This window comes from Lichtheimia ornata (assembly GCF_029851405.1).
Source record: "Lichtheimia ornata isolate CBS 291.66 chromosome Unknown scaffold00097, whole genome shotgun sequence".
Taxonomy (NCBI): domain Eukaryota; kingdom Fungi; phylum Mucoromycota; class Mucoromycetes; order Mucorales; family Lichtheimiaceae; genus Lichtheimia; species Lichtheimia ornata.
In genome coordinates, this window is record NW_026695417.1 from 76,267 (window position 1) to 96,966 (window position 20,700).

At 44.4% G+C, this 20,700-nt stretch overlaps 7 protein-coding genes across 7 annotated transcripts; 1 reads left to right on the top strand and 6 right to left on the bottom strand.

Moving 5' to 3' along the window:
* Window positions 1-168: 168 nt before the first annotated feature.
* O0I10_011693 (uncharacterized protein) lies at window positions 169-3,513 on the bottom strand (the record flags this gene model as incomplete). The annotated part of the gene is made up of 4 exons (XM_058491657.1): window positions 169-1,631; window positions 1,690-3,309; window positions 3,372-3,428; window positions 3,492-3,513. 4 exons carry the CDS (start codon window positions 3,511-3,513, stop codon window positions 169-171), a joined length of 3,162 nt encoding a protein of 1,053 aa, XP_058337600.1.
* A 2,363-nt stretch (window positions 3,514-5,876) lies between these two features.
* O0I10_011694 (uncharacterized protein) lies at window positions 5,877-7,167 on the bottom strand (the record flags this gene model as incomplete). The annotated part of the gene is made up of 3 exons (XM_058491658.1): window positions 5,877-6,186; window positions 6,257-6,585; window positions 6,655-7,167. The coding sequence occupies 3 exons, from the start codon at window positions 7,165-7,167 to the stop codon at window positions 5,877-5,879; spliced, it is 1,152 nt and encodes a 383-aa protein (XP_058337601.1).
* A 432-nt stretch (window positions 7,168-7,599) lies between these two features.
* On the top strand, window positions 7,600-9,836 carry O0I10_011695 (uncharacterized protein; the record flags this gene model as incomplete). Its single annotated transcript, XM_058491659.1, has 9 exons — window positions 7,600-7,715; window positions 7,778-7,921; window positions 7,988-8,069; window positions 8,138-8,231; window positions 8,301-8,530; window positions 8,587-8,746; window positions 8,808-9,173; window positions 9,238-9,410; window positions 9,483-9,836. The coding sequence occupies 9 exons, from the start codon at window positions 7,600-7,602 to the stop codon at window positions 9,834-9,836; spliced, it is 1,719 nt and encodes a 572-aa protein (XP_058337602.1).
* Window positions 9,837-10,264: 428 nt separating this feature from the next.
* O0I10_011696 (uncharacterized protein) lies at window positions 10,265-12,911 on the bottom strand (the record flags this gene model as incomplete). Its single annotated transcript, XM_058491660.1, has 8 exons — window positions 10,265-11,018; window positions 11,082-11,488; window positions 11,554-11,635; window positions 11,693-11,733; window positions 11,794-12,153; window positions 12,215-12,395; window positions 12,454-12,694; window positions 12,758-12,911. The coding sequence occupies 8 exons, from the start codon at window positions 12,909-12,911 to the stop codon at window positions 10,265-10,267; spliced, it is 2,220 nt and encodes a 739-aa protein (XP_058337603.1).
* Window positions 12,912-13,078: 167 nt separating this feature from the next.
* Window positions 13,079-14,314, bottom strand: O0I10_011697 (uncharacterized protein; the record flags this gene model as incomplete). The annotated part of the gene is made up of 5 exons (XM_058491661.1): window positions 13,079-13,238; window positions 13,300-13,768; window positions 13,841-13,996; window positions 14,065-14,220; window positions 14,281-14,314. 5 exons carry the CDS (start codon window positions 14,312-14,314, stop codon window positions 13,079-13,081), a joined length of 975 nt encoding a protein of 324 aa, XP_058337604.1.
* A 249-nt stretch (window positions 14,315-14,563) lies between these two features.
* On the bottom strand, window positions 14,564-17,049 carry O0I10_011698 (uncharacterized protein; the record flags this gene model as incomplete). Its single annotated transcript, XM_058491662.1, has 7 exons — window positions 14,564-14,664; window positions 14,731-14,839; window positions 14,900-15,190; window positions 15,251-16,324; window positions 16,383-16,620; window positions 16,684-16,778; window positions 16,840-17,049. The coding sequence occupies 7 exons, from the start codon at window positions 17,047-17,049 to the stop codon at window positions 14,564-14,566; spliced, it is 2,118 nt and encodes a 705-aa protein (XP_058337605.1).
* A 488-nt stretch (window positions 17,050-17,537) lies between these two features.
* O0I10_011699 (uncharacterized protein) lies at window positions 17,538-19,583 on the bottom strand (the record flags this gene model as incomplete). The annotated part of the gene is made up of 7 exons (XM_058491663.1): window positions 17,538-17,789; window positions 17,853-18,039; window positions 18,111-18,729; window positions 18,800-18,947; window positions 19,008-19,049; window positions 19,108-19,428; window positions 19,488-19,583. The coding sequence occupies 7 exons, from the start codon at window positions 19,581-19,583 to the stop codon at window positions 17,538-17,540; spliced, it is 1,665 nt and encodes a 554-aa protein (XP_058337606.1).
* Window positions 19,584-20,700: the final 1,117 nt, after the last annotated feature.

A 20,700-nucleotide genomic window follows, 5' to 3' on the forward strand; every position in this document is an offset into this window, starting at 1 on the left:
CATCCACACACACACACACATTGAGAGAGAATTAGGTTGTTGAGAAGCTTGAAACGAATACAATGATATTGTGAATAAGTAGATAGTGTAAGGGTTAATAGCACAAGGATGGATGGAGTGAGTGAGTGAGTGAATGGGAATAAAGGAGAAAGAGACAGGGTGATGGTACTAGAAGAATTCATAGCGTCTATCGCCTTGTGGTGGTGGATGTTGTTGTTGGTAATGAGCTGCTGCAGCCGATTGTGCCGCTGCATAGGATCCCAGATCCTCATCACGAGTCATGCGTCTATCCGAGAATGGATTTTCATCATCACTATCCGTAGGCGTGTTCTTTACTGGTGGCGTTGTGGGTGATTGCTGAGATAATGGAGCAACAGGACCAGGGTTGAGTTGCGGCACATAGGACATGTGTGGGTCGGGTACACCTGATTCATGATGTTGTGGCGTCGCCATGGCAACAGGCACTGTAGCACCACCCATACCACCAACCAATTCACCATGGCTATTGTAAACATGCGCAGCTGTTGCAGAAGGAGGTGGTGAAAGTGAATCGGAGGAACCACCAGCACCAGCAGCAGCTACCATCATGCCAGGTGGAGGAGTGGGAGTAGAAGAGGTACCCAACATTTGCGCCAAAAAGTTGTACTTGCTCAAGCGAGCTGATCGACCACGATTGCTGGTATCTTCTTGCATGGATGATGTATTGGCCACTGCTGCCGCTGCTGCTTCTGAATCGACCAAATCCCGGAAATGTTGTTGCTGTTGCATGCGTTCTTCTCGAAGTGCTGCTGCCTTCTTTCGACGTAAAAGCATCATCAATGCACAAATGAGAATGGCTGCGCCCACAACCGATCCAACCACAGCACCAGCAATTTGACCTCCCGATAATTGTGATCCATCTTGATGCTCTGGTGCATTCACACATACGCCATCACAATAGGTGGACTCGCATTGAAAATCTTCGTAGCACTGGTCTCCAATACCAAGTAACTTTGTACACTTGCTTGTGGCAGCGTTACAAAAGTAATCGGATGGACAACGACCATCAACAGTCATTGGATCACTTCCACATTCAAGCTGACCAAGGACGAGAGAAGGCGTAGCAGTAGATGAAGTAACTGTAAAGCTGCGTGTGGTGCTCGTTGTTTCTTCATCAGTGGATGTAGGCGTTTCTTGGGTGGTTGTTGGTTCATTAGTCGTTGTTGGATCCTGTTGCTCGGTGGTGGTGGTTGTATCCATTTGCTGAGCAGCTAAGGTTTGATCATGGGTTGTTGTCACTGGAGGTTGAGTTGTAGTTGGTGGAGGAGAAGGAGTGGCTGTTGTTGTTGGAGGTACAGTTGTTGTGATGGTGGTGCTATCCTGCTCCTCACTGGTTGTACTCGATTTTGCAGCATCCTCGGTAGAAGTTTCTTTCTCAGTAGTTGAAGTTGTCTCTTTGGTCGTGGTAGTTGTTTCCTCAGCATCCGATGTGGTTGTCGTTGATGTCTCTTGATCCGAAGTAGTGGTAGAGCTCTCTTCTTCAGTTGTAGTGGTCGTAGATGTTGGTTCTGGATCTGAAGTAGTGGTTGAACTCTCTTCCTCAGTAGTAGTGGTAGTCGTCGTAGATGTTGATTCTTGCTCAGTTGATGTAGCTATTATTACATTATCAATATGGGCTATCATGTAGAAAGATTTCATGTGATACATTACCACTACTTATTATGCTTGACCAATCTTCAGAGCTTGATGACTCGGTTGCTGATGAGAAGGTAGGTTCGGCGGTAGAGGATGTGTATGATGGATCAATGGCAGGTGTCGTAGTCGAAGATGGCTCATAGGTGATTGTGGAGCTCGATGACCACCAAGGTGGATAATGCGTAGGTCGATGAGGTGGATAATGTGTAGGTCGATGAGGTGGATAATCATCAGTACTAGTTGGCTCAACAGTAGGTCTACCATGAGAAGGATGATCGTGTGGTGGATGGCCATGAGGAGGGTGACCATTGGAGCCATTATCATCACCAGTTGGACTTGGATAATCGCCATCGTTGGTAGATGTTGGTTCTTCTCCATCATCGGTTGCTGTAGCTGTAGCTGTATCATCGGTAGGTGTTGATTCTTCGCCATCATCAGTTGGTGGAGCTGTTTGACTATCATCGGTAGGCGTAGCTGTTTCACCATTATCAGTAGGTGTCGCTGTTTCATTATCATCGGTTGGTGTAGCTGTAGCCGTATCATCGGTAGGTGACGATTCATCATCGCCATCATGACCATGTGTGGGTGTTGATTCTTCGCCATTATCGGTAGGTGTAGCAGTTTCACTATCATCGGTAGGCTCTGGAGTATGTTGATTGTTGCCATCATCGGTAGGATCACTGTTGTCGGTAGGAGATGGCGATTGACCATCGTCGGTAGGTGTTTCATGCCCATGGCTGTCATCGTCATCGGTAGGCTTTGGTGAATCGCTGTTATCATCAGTGGGCTTTGAAGAGCCGTTGCCATCATCAGTGGGCTTCGTCCAATCACTGCCATCATCCGTTGGCTTTGAAGAATCATTGCTGTCATCGGAGGGCTTTGAAGAGTCGCTGCCATCATCCGTTGGCTTTGAAGAGTCGCTACCATCATCCGTAGGCTTTGAAGAGCCATTGCCATCATCCGTAGGCTTTGAAGAGTCGTTGCCATCATCCGTAGGCTTTGAAGAGTCGTTGCCATCATCCGTAGGCTTTGAAGAGTCGTTGCCATCATCAGTGGGCTTTGATGGATCGCTGCTATCATCTGTTGGCTTCGTCCAATCGTTGCCATCATCCGTTGGCTTTGAAGAATCGCTGCCATCATCGGTGGGCTTTGAAGAGTCGTTGCTGTCATCGGAGGGCTTTGACCAATCGTTGCTATCATCAGTTGGCTTGTTGCTATCAGCCGATCCTGCACCATTGCTGTCGGAAGAATCGCCACCTAAACCATCGTTTGAATTGCTGTCATTCGAGGCACCAGAGTCACTACTTCCACTTGAAGAAGAAGAAGAAGAGCCATTGTCGCCTGATGCGTCGTCTGTTGGGCCGCTTGGACTGTCATTGGAAGAGGAATCGTTGCTGCCATGCTGAGAAGTTGTATCACCGGAAGAAGGATCGCTACTGCTGCTGCTGGTGCCGTGATCAGATTCCGACGACGCGCTTTGGTCAGGTGAATTGCTTTCATTGTCAGTGCCTGAAGATGAAGAAGGATCATCGAATGAAGATGATGATGAATCATTGGGTGAACCGGATCCTGAGTCAACACCATCTACAGGACTATCCTTTGATGCAACACCATCAGTGCTTGGCACATCATCGCCTAATGATTACACAAAGAGATATTTAGTATAGAGTAGAAACATTTACGGTGTTCATTTGTACCTGGACCACGCTTCATAAGCAAAGATGAACCATGCTGTTGAGCAGCTCTTCCTTGATCTGCAAACAATAAAATGCCATGTTTAGCTGGATGAATGTTTATTGACTTGAACTTCTAATTACCTGCCAACACAATATGCAGCATCAGCAAAAAGAAACACACCAAAGCAAGAAAATAGCGTGATGATGCGTGCATGCGTACTATACAATGAATGGATTGAGGAAAATGAAAAAGGGAGCGTGTATTAAGAGATAGAAAGTAACAGGATTATAAAACGAGTGAGCAAAAAGAAAAATGAGATAAACGAGTGGAGAGAGAAAGAGAAAAGAGGAGGAGGAGGAGGCACAAACAGAAAAGAGAGAATTGGCTTTGCCGAAAAAGCACACCCGAAGATCATAATTTTCAACGACAGATATTAAACCTGGGATGGCACAGCTGTGCCATCTTCTTTTCTGCCTTGTGCCAACGACGCACAATCAATACCACCATATCCCAAGTATTGGATGCACAGATCCGCACTAGCAGCCAATAATCACCTTCTTGTTTTTTTCCAGTATCCCATTTAGTTGGCTTGTTTTATTCCCCTTTCTTATGTATACAAGCGGTAAACTACAGGTGAACGTATATGGCTCATTCATCCCACGCTTCCCATTATTCACTTTCTGCGTCGAAGTGCGTTGTGCAAATACAAAAAGAATGAAATTGCGGGAAATAATGAATTCTTGTGCAACCGGATAGGATCACCGTGCCTGTAAAGTGCAGCTTTTGCAATTACTTGTGCGACCTATATAAAACATGCATCTCTCCCTCTTGCTTTGGATACGTTGTTGACAACTAGTAACCTCCTTTTCACTTATTCTTTCATCGTCTTTTGATATTACAATCGAGTTCCATTGTTTGTTGCCCTATTTTTAGAGTCACAAGCCGCACTAGATAGTGCCATGGCTGGTGACACGTGAGGAAAAGCTAAAATGAAAGGCTGCGTGGCTCATTGCCTAAAATGATTAACCCTGTGGATACTGGGCTGGGTACGCTCATACGCCAGGGTGCGAAAAGAAAAATGGAGATCTACAAGGTGTGCCAAGTGAAGCAAAGTCATAACCTGATAAAGGCGTAATCTCTCTGATGCATTAACCACGTGCAGTGGTTTGAGAGATAAACGATGATGCACGAGCCATGCCAATATTCATGATCGCCAACATCGTCTTTTGTAGAATTCATGAAACATGTGAGATTTTGTAGCACTGGCGTTCGTTCAGGAGCACAAAGTTGGTTCTTGCATTGCTGTTGAATGTTCCCTAATTATGTGTCTTCCCTCATCAAGTGTATACATTACTTAGAACGGCATACAACATCCTCCTTTTCATCCAAAACAATGACTCACAAGGATTTCTTCAATTGATTCTTGTGGTATTCGACCATCCATAGTTGGTACTTTCATCCATTCCTAGCACAAAGCATGAAGAAGAAAAAGGCCTGCATGATCGCTTGGGTATCCCGTACTATTATGTAGTACGTCTTTGGGACAAGACAACATCGATTTGTGGTTTGTAAAGACCGGTAATACCATTATCCCAACAATGGTTTTGGACCTCAATCTTCGAAAAGCACACGTGAGACCTATAGAAAGTGAAAGCAATAACAAGCAAACCATTAAAGCAATGTCCGCATATGCATCCAACAGCTGTTATCATCATTTCAAAGCGCTGGGCTTATTCCCTGCCATTGGATTGAGAAGAGGAAAGAGCCACATGATGCCATGGCAAGCTTTTGATTGGATGAGGTGGGTGATCGTCCACCCCAGATGAGCGGAAATTGTGGGCTGATGTAAAAAAACGTTGCTCACGCGATGTATGTTACGCAACGGGATGACACGCTCGGCTCAATGAGATGCAGGGATCGGCACCCCGAAATCAAAAAAATGCAGGTACACTTGAAAGTCTATCATATCCACTTTTTTTGTCATCACTCCTACTCACGCATCTCACATGCACACATAATGAACACGACTTGAGCAGCTTCATATTCACGTCGTTGCGTATACGATGTTTGGTTGCTATCATTATGCATGATTTTGCTATTGAGCAACGGCGCCATGATGGATGCTGTCATCAACGTAGATAACGCTATCACACCTTGTTGATGTTATCTCGCCTACTACTACTTGTTTCAAGTATACGTTTGGCACTATCCCGTGGGAGAAAAGAAAAGCGTCACAATATCGATGCTTTATGCTGTGGGCAATATCAAACATCAGCATCCCAATATCAGGTGTGCATTACAATTTTCTCATTCATCGTGTAAACAAGTTTTTTTTTACTAATCCCAAGATGCAACTTTAAACGGCACGGTCGCTGATGCGGGTAACATCGGACGGGAATATGGCAAATACTTCTTTTTCGGGACCAACGATGTGCATCATGTACGTGTGTAAAAACTTCTCATCGCCACGCTTTATAATACATCTTGATCAGATTAGGGCTATATACATCATATACAATAGTATACTACTTCTTTTGTTCGGTGATAGCATCCGCTACAGCCTGCTCCTCATCAATGTCCTCGGGATCTCCCACGTCTTTGTTGCCCACAATAACGCCATGATCGTGATCAACATATTGCTTCGCTTGTTCCAAGGCCTCGTCGCCTTGAATGTCATCCAAATTTCCTTGTTCGGCCTTCATAATGGCGCTTCGTCTTTCGTTGTAATACATGTAGACAAGGCATGCTGCAACAAGAACCCAATAGAGGCAGTAGCTGATGATTGTACCAATCGTGGCAGTGTTGTTCCAGCCGAGGATGGCGTTGAAAATTTGCCTAAATATGGGGAAACGGACTTAATCAGACGATCCAATACAAGCCTTGTGCAACATCTTTTTTGTTTTACCAGCCGCCGTTTGTATCAGTATTCAACTCTGGGTTGCCCCAAGACACATGCCATACAGCTGTGGTGACCTTGTATGGGATTACATCGCCTCCTTCTTCAGCTGCTTCACCACCAATGATTTGATTCCAGGCGTATTGCTCAAAGAATCCAACAGCTTTTGACATAAGACCTGCAGCAACCAGGTATAAAATGATCGTCGAGAAGATGAAAAACCATCGTAGGTGCAACATGCTTCCACCACGGTATATGATGACACCCACTAATACACCACAAAGTATACCCATTATGGCTGCAATAGGAATTGATTTGGCTTGTACATTTAATGATACCTGTAAATGGATTATGATCCATTGTTGTTAGTAATGAGACAATGAGACAAAGATGCCCATATCACTTACACCGCCAATAAAAACAACAGCTTCGAGACCTTCACGTAGCACCGTAAAGAAGGGAAGCAAGAAGAATGAATATCGTTGCATACGCACTTTCCATACCGATCGCTTCTTGCCATTAGCAGAGACACCACCACCTGCTTCCATGGCTTTGGCCAATTTGATTTTCCATTTTTCTTGCATGCGTTCTGTTTTCAGCATAGCGAGACCCATCATGGTGATCATGATTGTTGCTATGAGTGAAAAGACGCCCTCCCAAATAGCTTCAGAGTTGCCCCAAATGTCGCTGAGGACTGTGTACCATACAGCAATGAAGGCTGCACCAATGCAAAGACAAACCAACAAAGCTACAGCGCCGCCGATCCACACCTGGTTTCTCAGGCGTTTGTAAACAGGTGATCCCTTTTCAAACACCTTGACGAGAAACGACAGCAGCACCGATACAATGATGGCCGCCTCAGTGGTCTCGCGAAAAATGATAAAGAAAATGGGAACGTTAAACAGGTCCTGCGATGCCATTGTCAACAAAGAACGACGACAAGGGAAAAGGGGAGATGTGAAAGAAAGAGCCAGTCAAAGAAACCGGGTAAATCCCTTGCATCATGTCCCCCTTTTTTGGATCCTATTATCTTTTTTGCTGACGACTGGATCATCCTACGACGAAATACGTGTGCAGGTGTGTAACTATTTTCATCCCGTTACATAGCTATGGAGCTTATCAGATCAACGCATTTTGGATCTCAGGTGTCACAGCTAACTTGGATCTCTGGATCAAAAGTTTTTTCCATGGGGGGAGAGCGAAGGATTGGTGGGAACCACTAGTAGTCAATCAGCCTTTTTTCTTCTAACTTTGATAGCTAGCTGCATCATCTCTTTCTTCCTTGCTTCCTTTTCTTCTTTGTACACATGCAACATCTTTTATTACTTGTGCTGATATCAATACAAGCATGCATGAGCACTATAGCTTATGCAGCACGTGTCGAGCATTGGTGGAATATCACATACGCATACGCTAATCCAGATGGCCTTTTTGAACGACGTGTTATTGGTGTAAATGGTACCTGGCCGTAAGTCGTCATTGTTTAATTTTCATTACCCCTGGCAAATGACATACCGTATACTACATCAGGCCACCTGTACTCGAAGTAACCATCAATGACACGCTCGTTATTCATACACACAATGGCTTGGATCAGCCTACTGCTTTACACGCTCATGGCATGTTTCAAAATGGCACAGGATGGATGGATGGTGCCTCCATGGTTACGCAATGGTAGAAGGATTCTATGTCCCTCAAAGAGCGACGCAACTAAGCTAATGATTTGGCTCATCTTGCTAGTCCCATCCCTCCAGGCTATGATTTTACCTATGAATTCAATATTACACAGCATGGCAGTTATTGGTTGCATAGCCATTACATGGTAAGAGCTAACGAACAGCATGATCAAATTCACCGTTCTTATAACACCATGTAATTGCTGACTCATAGGGACAATACGTTGATGGTTTAAGGACGCCCCTTATCTTGCACAACTCACCCGAGGATTATCAGTATGATGAAGATGTCATTGTTACCTTGGCTGGTATGTGCGCTTGTGTGCATCTTATGCAAGAGAAAAAAAGCTTTCTTACTCATAAGGCTCATGCTATAGATTGGTATCATGAAGAATCTCATGTCAACCTTGCCTCTTTCTTGAACGTGAATAATCCCACTGGTGCCGAGCCGGTACCCCAATCTGGCTTGATCATGGATAACGTCAACTCGAGCCTCACCTTTCAGCCAGGCAAGACCTACCGCTTACGACTTATCAACATGTCAGGTTTCTCCATGTTTTATTTCAGCATCGATGGTCACATGCTCGATGTTATCGAGATGGATGGCGTAAGTACATATCTAAATGGCTTCTCAAATCACTGAATGACTTGATTTCGGTATAGGTGAGCACCACACGTACCACAGTGCAAAGCGTATACTTGACAGCAGCTCAACGTGTATCGGTATTGGTGACAGCCAAGAACACCACCGATACAAATTACTACATGCACGCGGATATGGATGCGGACATGTACGACGTGGTCCCTGAAGACTTGGATTATAGTAAGCAGCTACCATATCCGTTGCAGGGCAAAGTATGCTTATGTACGCATTCGTTGTTTAGATTTAACGGCACCAATCTACTATGACCAAAGCCATAGCAACTTTGCACCAAGCGGTGATTCAGGAGAGAAGAGCGACTTTGATGACCTTAAACTCTCACCACTTATTCCCAAGGCTGCTGCTGAGCCTGATCACCAGGTTAATCTCACGATTGATTTTCAAGTCACCACTGATGGTATCAATCGAGGCTTCTTCAATGATTTACCGTATCTTGCCCCGAAAGTGCCATCCATCAACACCTTGTTTTCGGAAGGCCAAGATGCATTATCGAGCACTGTATATGGACCCCAATCTCGAGCTATTGTATTAGACCATTTGGATATGGTTGAAGTTGTGCTTAATAATTTAGATGCCGGTGATCATCCATGTAAGTTGCAAGCTGAATCCAAACCACCGCATCCATCAGGCTTACAGAAAACGTGTATTACAAGTCCATCTTCATGGCCATGTATTTCAAATAGTCGCACGAGGTGATGGTGTTTTCGATGGCAACCGCAGCAGTGTTGAATGGCACCTTGACAACCCTGCACAACGTGATACAGTACAAGTGCCTGCCGAAAGCTATACTATCATTCGCTTTCGTGCTGACAATCCTGGTGTTTGGGTATGTCAAAAAACGCATTCATGATTGCTTATGGAACATTCATATTCATTTTCTTCGTGCACATGATGATAGTTCTTCCATTGCCATATCGAATGGCACTTGGAATCAGGTTTGGCTGTTGTATTTGTGGAAGCACCCAATGTCGCACAGCAACGGTTGACTCTCCCACAAGCTCTAAAAGACATGTGCACCGCAGGCGGTATACCAGCCACTGGCAATGCTGCTGGCAAGGAAGGTCTTGATCTTAAAGGCGCACCTAGCGGTGTCACTTTGATCTATGATGGTTTCACGGCCAAGGGCAAGGGTGCTATGGCAGCTTGTATAATAGCTGCATTGATTGGCATGATCACTATTGTGTGGTATGCCTTGGCCGATCCTACCAAACAAGCTCGTGTCATTCAGCAGGAAAAATCCAACGACTCCTAACAATCATTTTATCCTTTGACAATCGTCCATCATGTTTATAAATCTTTTAAAGTGTCCTTCCATTTAATAATTGATGAATGATGATGATACAAAGCATGCTACGATACACCATTTGAGAGTGGAACGTTGAATGATGATAAAGTTTTACCACATCGCAACCATCAAATACCACATTAACACCCATTACAATGAAGATGACCACAAAGACCAGCTCTAATCCATAGGGTTAAGAGGATACTATTATGCAGGCATTGTCCCGGTAAGTAACATCCTTCTTCTTTTTATGTGTGTGGTGGGTGTTTGAACAATGCTCATAAAGAGGAAAATGGCTGATGAGGATGGTGATCAAGGGATGGGGGAGCTACACCAAGTGCTATCAAGGTGAACCAAATTGGGTCAGTGTCAATATCCAATCAACAAACAACTTTTTATTTTTTTGATGCACGTCTCAATGCTCTAAAGGATGGTCGAGCACCCACAGAAGAAAACGATCCAGAGGTTGGGCGATGATCGGGAGGCAAAGTACCATTGGCAAAGCTAGCACGACGAGAGGGTCTAAACATATCACTAAGACCAGTGATACCCGATGACATACCAGGGTATACGCCTGAATCAAATCGCCACACCTTGATTTCGCCTTTGTCACTCGCTGTCACCAAGATATGGCCATCAGTGTAGTCGTACTTTGCTCTTTCTAGTAACTCCTCCTGGTTCTCATAGCTATCCTTTTCCACACGTGGCATGCAATGGGATACTCGAATATCGGGATTATCTTTGGATGAAGGCTTTGATGCATCGTGATGAACATACATGATTGGGGTATGGTTGTATATCATATCCGTGCCCGAAATGGCTAACTGTTGTCGTGCAGCCGTAGGTGCAAAGATGACTCGAGTCACTATTCCTCGTCCAGCAGTGAAATAGCGTTCATGATTGTAAAGCCGTTCCTGCCACTGTTGATCACCAGAATGCAGCCAATGTGATAGTCGACCATTGCTCAACTTGTTGCGCTCATCATCATGAAAATCACCATTGTTTTTGCCAAAGACGTTCTCAGCAAGGTTCACGTTTGAATTCGTCTTTAGGTTGCGTTCACGATCCGATGATGATGATGGTGAATACGTCCCCCAAATATGCACCGTGTGCTTGTCAGAACCACATGCTATATATTGTCCATCATCGCTATGATTAATTGTGTGAGTATGGATGCATGCATGATGTCGTATAGATCCATTGAACATGTACCTTGGAGCAGCCTTGATCTGGGATGATTCATTCTCGGCGCCAATGTATCGATGAAGCACATGTTTATCACCCACGTGGATCAACCGTACTTCTGAATCATTGCTTGTGACAAGAACTATTGGCTCAGTGGTCCTTGGCATGATCTCGATACCAGTGATCTTCCTTCCTCGCTTAGCATGCCGTCTCTTGAGCTCCATTTTTGATCGGTACTTGAGCTTCTCCGTATCATATAAAAACAACTGGCCATTGGTCGATCCTGCACATACGGTCTTGCCATCCGGTGTAAAGCCCACAGCAGTAATCACGCTCTTATCCGGTGATGATGCCCAGCTGACAACACATTTCTTAGGGATGTTCCAAATACGAACTTTGCCATCGGTGGATCCAGATACAAAATAGCGATCATCCTTCAAAGTTGAAGTCTCTTTTAAGTTTCTTCATTCCATATGAGCTTCCAAAAAATCACACTTACCATTGGATGAAAGGCTACACCTGTTACGAAATCCACATGTTGAAATAGGCATAAGCACTCGTTCACCGATACATGCCATAACCTACATTTCCAATGGTCACCCAAGGAATGATCCAAAAGATAGAAAAGGTATACTTACATGACCGTATTGTCAAGAGAGGCAGATAGAAGAAAATGATTCTAATAATAAACAACGATTGTAAGAGGATGATTGGTGTTTTATGCTTGGCTATAGCTTACCTTTGACCAGCGTAATGCAAGAATATCATCTGTGTGTCCCACGAATTCCTTCACTGGATCTTCATCAAATACATTGATAGACATGTGCTCTTCTCGAATATCCCTGTTGGTACGATGCGAGTGTTGGTGGCTATCGCCATCTTCATTTTCTTGTTGCTCCACCGCTTGTGCTCCATCACGTACTTTCCAAATCCTGATAACGTGGTCTTGACCCACAGCTGCCATGTACTTGCCATCGGGGCTGAAATTCATTGCCCATATTGCATTGCCGTGCTCATTGGATCGACCCGTATTCATTGTCAACGTCTGTGCATGGATCAATCGCTCCATATCTTTCACGTGCTTGTGTCGGGGTCGTAACTACATGTTGCATAAATTAGACAAAGAAAGGAAACTTGATTCATTGTTTTTGCTTATATACCTTGACATAATGTGCTCCATGGGGTGCAGGAGGTTGCCATGATAAATGACTCAGAATGCTATAATCGCTGCTATCACGCCATGACGAAGAGCTGCTATCCTTGGATGTGCGTCGTGATGACGAGGAGATACTTGTCCTACTTGGCTTGAGATGGTTCAAGAAATGCTTGAACTTGACTTTGCTATAATACAATATGAGTAACTTCATCCTCATAATAAAGCATTGACCATATACCATACCTTCCATTCTTATCATCATTCGACAAAGTATCATTCTTCGCACTAGCATGATCACTAGGAAGCGAGCTGTGATGACTTGGCTCCTTATAAATCAACACCGTGTTGCCATGTTGATTGTTGTTTGTAGGCGCCGTATCATCGCATAGGAAATAGTCGTCCAAAGGATTACTTGGTGCTGGGCTGACAGGTGAGCTACGACTGGGAGCACGAATTGATCCACTGTATACTGGCATGGTATCATCTAGAAGATAAATAGCCCCGAATGAGAAGACACCATTGTAGCTATGAATGACATTGTAGTTACCCATAAAGCGCTTATCGGTTGAAGACAAAATGGTATCAGACATTGCACGTTGCATTCTGTCATGGGACAATAGATCGGCGACATCGATCAATGGAGGGCTGGGGATCGAGTTGGTATCGCGCAGGTCCGAGAACTTGTTGCTATCACAGTTCATACGGGGGTAATCATCAAGAGAAAAGAATGGAAAGAAAAGGGTGGCGCATGGTGGTATTGAATGATCTGCATGAATGGGTTCGGTGAAGAAAAAAAGGTAAGCACCAGTCAAATCTAGATACTTTATTGTCGGCGCTCAGCACCACCCATGCTTAATAAATTACGTTACTATAACTGCGACTTGAGATGATGGATATTCATAGCACCAAGTAGTTCACGCATCAATTCCAATGTGGGCACGTTCACGCCATGTTCCTTCGCGCTTCGTACGGCTGTACCAACAATCACTTCCACCTCCATCGGTTGTTTACGTTCGCTATCCAGTTGCCTAGACAACAACATGTGAGTGATGTGTTGATGATACCATTGAAGATCAGGGTCAAACTTACATGGATGGCTTATAATTGGGTGCACTATTGGCAGTCAATTTGATGATATTGTCGTATATTTCTTCGCCATTGTACTCTTTTTTGGTGGCCGCCGTAGCAGCTGCTGCGTATTCGAGAATCAAACGTCGTACAATACCCAAGGCTGCTTCATTCTCCATGACTTGTGTTGTGTCGAGATGCAAGAGAGCACACACTGGATTAAATGCACCATTCCAGAAAAGCTTCTCCCATCGAGCTTCCTCAATATCATCCACAGGATCGACTTGAACACCTCCCTTTGTCAAACATTCCTTGAACAACGTGCAAGCAGCTTCCGAATCGACAGCACAGCCATGATAAGTGCCCACCCTGAGATATTCAAAAGCCTTCATTTCGACTTTGCCAGGTCCCACTTGATTAGCACCAATGTACGCGACAACCGATACAAGTGGATTCTTTGGAAAACGCTTCACAATGGGTGGCTCCACACCTATAAATGCATAAAAGTATAAGCATTTATAGCATAGCTTGTGACACCTGTCATCTTATTCCTCACTCTTACCGAATCCATTTTGAATAAGCACAATAGTTGTCTTGCCTTCTTCTACTGCAGGGGCTATGATCTCACCCGTGTCATAGACGTCAAGAAGCGCCTTCAAGGTCACAACGATAAAGTCAAACGGTCCAAACGCCTTGGCCTCCTCAACAGTACGCACCACTAGGACATTGTGATAAGTGGGGTTGCATTTGCCATTGTCATGCTCTTCTCTCGCTCCCTCCATTTACCATGATGCGGCTTGAAGACACCATTACCGAACTTGGGTGACACAATTTCGAAGCCATGGTCGAGTACGGCTTGATAGTTTGAGCGGCAAACAGTAGTGACCTCGCATGTTTGAGCAAGACGCCACGAATAAATGGATCCAACAGCTCCAGTGCCAACTACGTAATGTACATACTATTGAGCATGCATGCACATGTAAATAAAGAATACTATTTTACCTGTGAGAATACGAATGGGTGATGAATTAGCCATAAAAGAGATAACGGGAAAAAGAAGAAGAAGAAGGGTAATGGTGGTGGGTTTCTGGATGACAAATGGTTTTCACCACGCTCTCTTTTCTCTTTGGGCGTCCCATTCATCCTATCCTTTCTTCACATTTCCGAGGCAACGGCCGTAGTACAAGCGGCATGCAATTACCCACAAACAAACATAATCCAAACATGTTGTTGCTTTTAAAGCATAGTAGATTTACATATAATAAAACATAACTCTTTGATTCAACTAATTGGGAGCGACACGAGAAGTAAGGGGCTTGATGTATTTTTCGTGGTAAGGTGTCTTTCGCATGCTGTTGGGTGCCTGAAGGACGGTATCGAAATAAGCTTTAACCCCGAAGGATATGATTAGTTTGGAAAAGTGTGGGGTTGGCATAGCGCTCAATCACTTACCCTCATAGATCTTGCCATCATATTTGCCAATAGGTGACTTGAGAGCAAAGTCAGGGAAGTTGAATGCATCGGTGAGACCAATCACCTGCTTACGAAGGCTCTTGGTGGTCTATTGGAAAGAAAAATTAGACTTGTCATCATGATCACATCTTATACAATGACTACTTACATCAAGGTACAAATCTTCGATATCCTTGACTTGTTGTGGTGAAAGGAAGCCTTCCTTGAAACCTTGATCACTGTAGCGGTGGAGAGTGTAAATACCCCACATCACAGTCAATCGTCGCATGATAGCATGCACGCTAGGATTGACACCTTCAGCAGGCTTGGATCCACCGTACTTGGAGACTGCATCACTGAAAATGAAAGCGGCACAGTGCAATTCAGCAGCACGGACCATATCCATCAACAAATCATTGGATGTCTTGCCCTTGCCCATAGCTTGATGAATGCTGTAGAACTACACATTTAGGTTGTGTGTGAGTTGGGTGATCAAATTTGGATGCACGACATGACTTACTCTCTTGACAAGAATGGCGAAAAGGGCATCTTCAATTAGACGCACGTCCTTGACAGCTTCATTAAGATCACGCACAGGCCATGAAGGTGTTGCGAGATACTCCTTGGCACGCATAAAGTAATGAGTGGAGCTCTTAAACTTGAGTTCAGGATATTCATTGTGTTCGAGTTTGCGAGCAAGTTGACGGACATAGATACGTGCAGCCTGCTGCAACAAGACAACATTATCACCAGCACCCGTAGTCATGACACCCCAGTCATTGATGATTTGGCTGATACCATTGTAGGCGGAATAAGCATGACCACCACAGGCACGACGAGATGTTTCAAGGATTTCGGAACCATACCAACCAGCCATACCTTTGAGACAAGCTGAGATGGCATGCATGTCACTCATGTGGTTCAAAAAGTCCATAGGATCCATTTCACCACCTGCAGTAAGCACATTGTATTGGTTGTACACGGTATCGGAAGCCGAATTGAGCATATGCAGGAACGAGATCAATGGGATGATTTGCGAATAGTGCGATTGGTAATCCATGATTTGTTGATTTTGGTGTCCTTGACGACGCACCACACCATAACGTGTAGCAATGGTCAATGCTTGACCTGCCAATTGGGTAGTGCTCAAGATCAATGTAAGACGTTCAGGGATCAATGTTGCATACATCACAGCAGGGCTTGGTGGTGGAGAATAGGTGCCATCACGTTCAAGCTTGGCCCATTTTTGAAGCATGTGAGAGCGTGGCACACGCACCTTATGGAATTGGATCCAGCCATTGTCGACACCTTGATGTCCATGCTTCTTACCAATATCACCAATCTTGACATTGGGCATCAATTCACCCGTAAACTTGTCACGCAACTGTACCACAAACCAGTTGTGGCCCACGGATTCGCCATTAATCACTGTTTGCGAGATCACCACGGCATGTGTTGAAGTTTGGCCAGAGCCGCCGATCCACCACTTTGTCGATGTAATGGTAGGCGATTCAATCACAAATTCATCGGTAGCTTGATCATAGGTAGCGGTGGTTTCAATATCTCTCAATGCTGAACTATGACCGAGCTCAGTCTAAAACCATGAGTGAATACCATGCATTTGAAAACTTGGATCCAATATGAGTTATTACCATAGCAAAACAGCCATAAATGCGATAATGGTCAATGTCATCCACCCATTGCTTTGCTTGTTCCTTATCACCAAGCATGGTAACCACGTTACGGAAGAGGTATTGATGCACGAAAATGCGCATGGAATAACTTGGTGAGTAAAGGTTGACTGCCTTGGCGATTGCAAAACCCATCTCGGGATCATCCTTGAATTTGGTTTGCATAAGCTCAGTAGTGCGGCGAATTTGGCACATGGTGCTATGCAGATTATCACTCAGTAAGTCACAACTCTATTTCAAATGGGCATAGCTTGTCACTTACAATTCACGCCACTCGTCTCTAGAGAACTCAAGAATGTTGCGTGGAGGCTGGGCAATAAGCTCAGGATCAGATTTCACAATCTCAAACGCTTTTTTCTATTGTCTTCAATGTTAATGCATATAGTGATGATAAAGATTGCTGCTGGGTTGATCGTACCTGGAGCTCGTATTCTTTGTCACCACCCACGTAAAGACGTGTCAAGGCTTCAATGTCAAAATCTGCAGCAGCACGCTCGGCAGCCATATCCTTGGGTGCTTCAAGTGACATGGTTGAAGGTGTCATGTTGAGCTGGCTCTTGATTTGTTCAAGACGTTCCAGAGCGGCTTTGGCATCGGGTGCTGTCGAATCCTTGAGAGGGATGGTCATGGCAAAAAAGTGAAAAGAAGCGTTGAAGGGGAAGAGAGAAACGTGAAAGGGGAAGAAGAAAGGAAGATAAAAGGATTTGGTGGATGATGAGTTATTAAAAATGTGGGGTGCAGTATTGGTGTGCTCTCACGATGGTAAGCATGGGCATGCGTTGTATAGCATGATTATTGTATCCAGGCGACGTTGAATAATACACGCGCGCATACACACACGTATCCCATTTCCCCATCATTGTATTATTGGATCTTGTATTGTTTTCAGTAAGCGTTTTCCCATCACACATTGCAGAGGTTGCCGCTTGGGGTCGCTGACACTGGATGCATGTGAAAAACGGCATGCTTTGTGTCACATGGGATCAAGCATTTACTTTGTGGGGTTGTTCGGGGTCTTTGCATGATGCTGATTTTGAAAATAGGTACTCAATCTGATATGGCGTAATCGAAGTGCGTTGTATATTAATGCAAATAATACTCCTTTATCGGCATCTACTAAGGTCGGTAGGGTACTCTAGGGCCATTGATTCTAACTCTGGCTACGCGGTGTGGCAACACGTTGTCGTACATTGACCTGACCCATTCACAAAGTAATGGTCGAGTATCACGAGGATCAATAATATCAGGGATATCAAACATCTCGGCAGTGCGGATTGGTGAGCGTACAGCTTCAAATTGGGCCATCAAGCTATTGTATAACTCTTGTCGTTTTTCTCCTGCAGCATCCAATTCACGGCGATAGGCAGCCTAATTGGAAATACGTTGATGAACATTTTTGTTTAGATAAAAGCGTCGTGTGTCACAACTTACATAAATACCACCTTCAAGTGGTAAACTTCCCCAATCACCGCTCGGCCAAGACACACGCATGTTGGGCACACGATTGTCGACAAATGCAGCACCTGCAACACCAAACACCTTTCTCAAAACAACCGTGAAATAAGGCACATCGTATTGGTACAAAGCTGCAGTCAACGTTGAGCCATAACGAATGGTACTATATGCATATGTAATATATAGTATTAGTATGATAGCAAAAAGAAGATGATTAAAGTATATAAGACTTACGCTTCTTTTTCAGCCTTGGTACCAACAGCAAAGCCAGCATAGTCTGCAAAGTCAATGATGGGTATACCAAAGGTGTCGCATAGATCAATGTGGCGGCGGAACTTGTTGCAACTTGCAGCTGTAAGCACACTTCCATTCTTGGTACAATCAAATGTCAAAATGCCGACAGGATAGCCATCGATGCGAGCCAAACCACAAACAGCACCATCACCCCAACGTGCACCAATTTCGAACCAAGAACCCTTGTCAAAGACGCGGGTTAAGATATCACGGACTTGGTACATGCGTTGACGTCTTCGTGGGACAATATTAAGAAGCTCATCATCACGTCGGAATACAGGGTCATCGGATGTGGTGCGTGGAGGGAGTTCAAAGTTGTTGTTGGGCATGTAGCTAAGGAATTGGCGGATTTGTGCAAAGCATTCTTGTTCATCGGCAGCCAGGTTATCAAAGGTACCATTGGATGTATGCAAAAGGGCTCCACCAAGCGACTTTTTTGTGACAGTCTCATAAGTCGCATTAGCAACAACCGGAGGACCAGCTGCAAATAAAGAACCAACATTTTCGGCAACCACTGAGAAATGGGTCAACGTTGCACGGGCCGCTCCAAGACCGACAGCTGCATAAAATTCAAATGAACAATGAACAAATGTGGTTGATTCTTCCCTTGTTTCTCAAATAACACGTACCAGGTCCCAAAGCTGCAGCGACCACAGGAATCTCTGATAAGCTCGCAATGATATCATGCATTCCCAATAATGGAGGCAAGTAGGTGTATCCATTGTCCAACATCAAGGTCACTGATCCACCACCACTGCTGCCATCAATAAGACGCGCCTATCATTAAAATGATACATGTAAGAGCTATACCCACATTCCATTCTTCTGTATACTTACAAGAGGTATCTTAAGATTACGAGCACTTTGCTCAGCCATGATCTATATTATGATTGCATGAGATACCTAGATACACACAACTTTTCTAAACTAGACTTACCGATTTACCCCATACTGCACCATCAGCATGACCAGCGCGAATAGAAAAGTCATCGGCAGCTACGATCACAGGACGGCTATTCACTGTTGCTTTTCCAGCAATGAAGTTGGCGGGTGTAAATTCCTTGACGGATCCATCCTCGTTGTATTTGGCTCTGCCAGCGATAGCACCAATCTCGAGGAAACTCTCTTGATCAACAAATGCATCGACACGTTCCCGTACCCAAAGTTTGCCCTGGGTCTTTTGACGAATATAGCCATGATCTTCAGGATTCGCTGTGCGGTTCTTGTGTTTGCGTCGATTGATCTCAAGAAGGATATCCTATGACCCATATCGTTAGGATGTTGTACGACGCGCATTGACAAGGTACCCATCCTTACCTTCCACTCGGATTTTTCAAGTGCCTCATCCTTCTGACCAGGTTCCAGATGCTTTGATAAAGCATGAAGTCGATTGGCTGCCTTGCTTGAGGACATGGGAAAGATAGTGATGGATAATGATGAAAGAGATAAAAGGTAAAAATAGGTGCGAAAGAAAGAAAAAGAACCCCTTGTCGTCGTGTGAATGTCTTTTACTAATTGGCTTTGTCCCTCCACTCACAACTCAGAATACACACTCACCTTGTCTTCGCACACCCACCTAATCTTCCAAACGATCGCTGGCATCGAGCATCATAGCTTGCATCGGCTGTTGCTGTCGCACATGGAGCCTTGAGCCTTGCTCTTGATTCTTGACCTTCAATAGCACGACGTGTTCAACACATTGAGGACCGATTCTTGAAAGCACGGAGCAGTATACAAAGGAAATGGGATTGCAGCACGCGTAAATATCGCAACCTTTTGTGTATGACAATTTGAAAAGAAGTGCTCGTGTTGAAAGATGCTTCATATTCACCCACCCCGCAACTGACGTTTATATCCTCACACGCACTCATGCACGTAATTACACAGTCAACGCTTTGAGCAAGCTTCAGCATGTGATACAGTTTCATTGGCGTTCTGGAGATGATGAAAAGAATGATAGTACTGCTAGAGTCTTTGTACATAATAAGACGTACCTTTCAGATGATACTCCCTAACGTATTACCAATAAACTAGCGGCCGCAATTGAATACCTTCTTATCACTACTACCTTTGGAGTAATGCTGGGATTTATAAGCTTGCAAACACAATACGCGGTATCCACATTTATAGCCCTTTGGTATTCACATTCATAATAAGAAACTACCTACCATGTAGTGCCCAACTCTGAAACAATGCTCATTGGGTGGGATCGACGAGAACGCTTATATCTTTGACGAAAGGCATTTTACATGGATGATATTGGAGTACTCGATTCAATGCATGCAGCAGCTATTTTGCAATCATGGATGAAAACGCTTATGACAACAGCAAACAAGGATACAATGACATAACGATACCTATTGATAATATGTAATTCCCCCTGTTCCTTTATCATATTGGGTTGATAAACATCCACACTACCATGTCCTAGTCTTCGGCTTCCCATGAATGAAAGCCGGATTCAAGATAGTTAGATGAAATATAGCATTGTTTATTTATTACACGCTTGGACTTTGCTAGCTTGTGGATT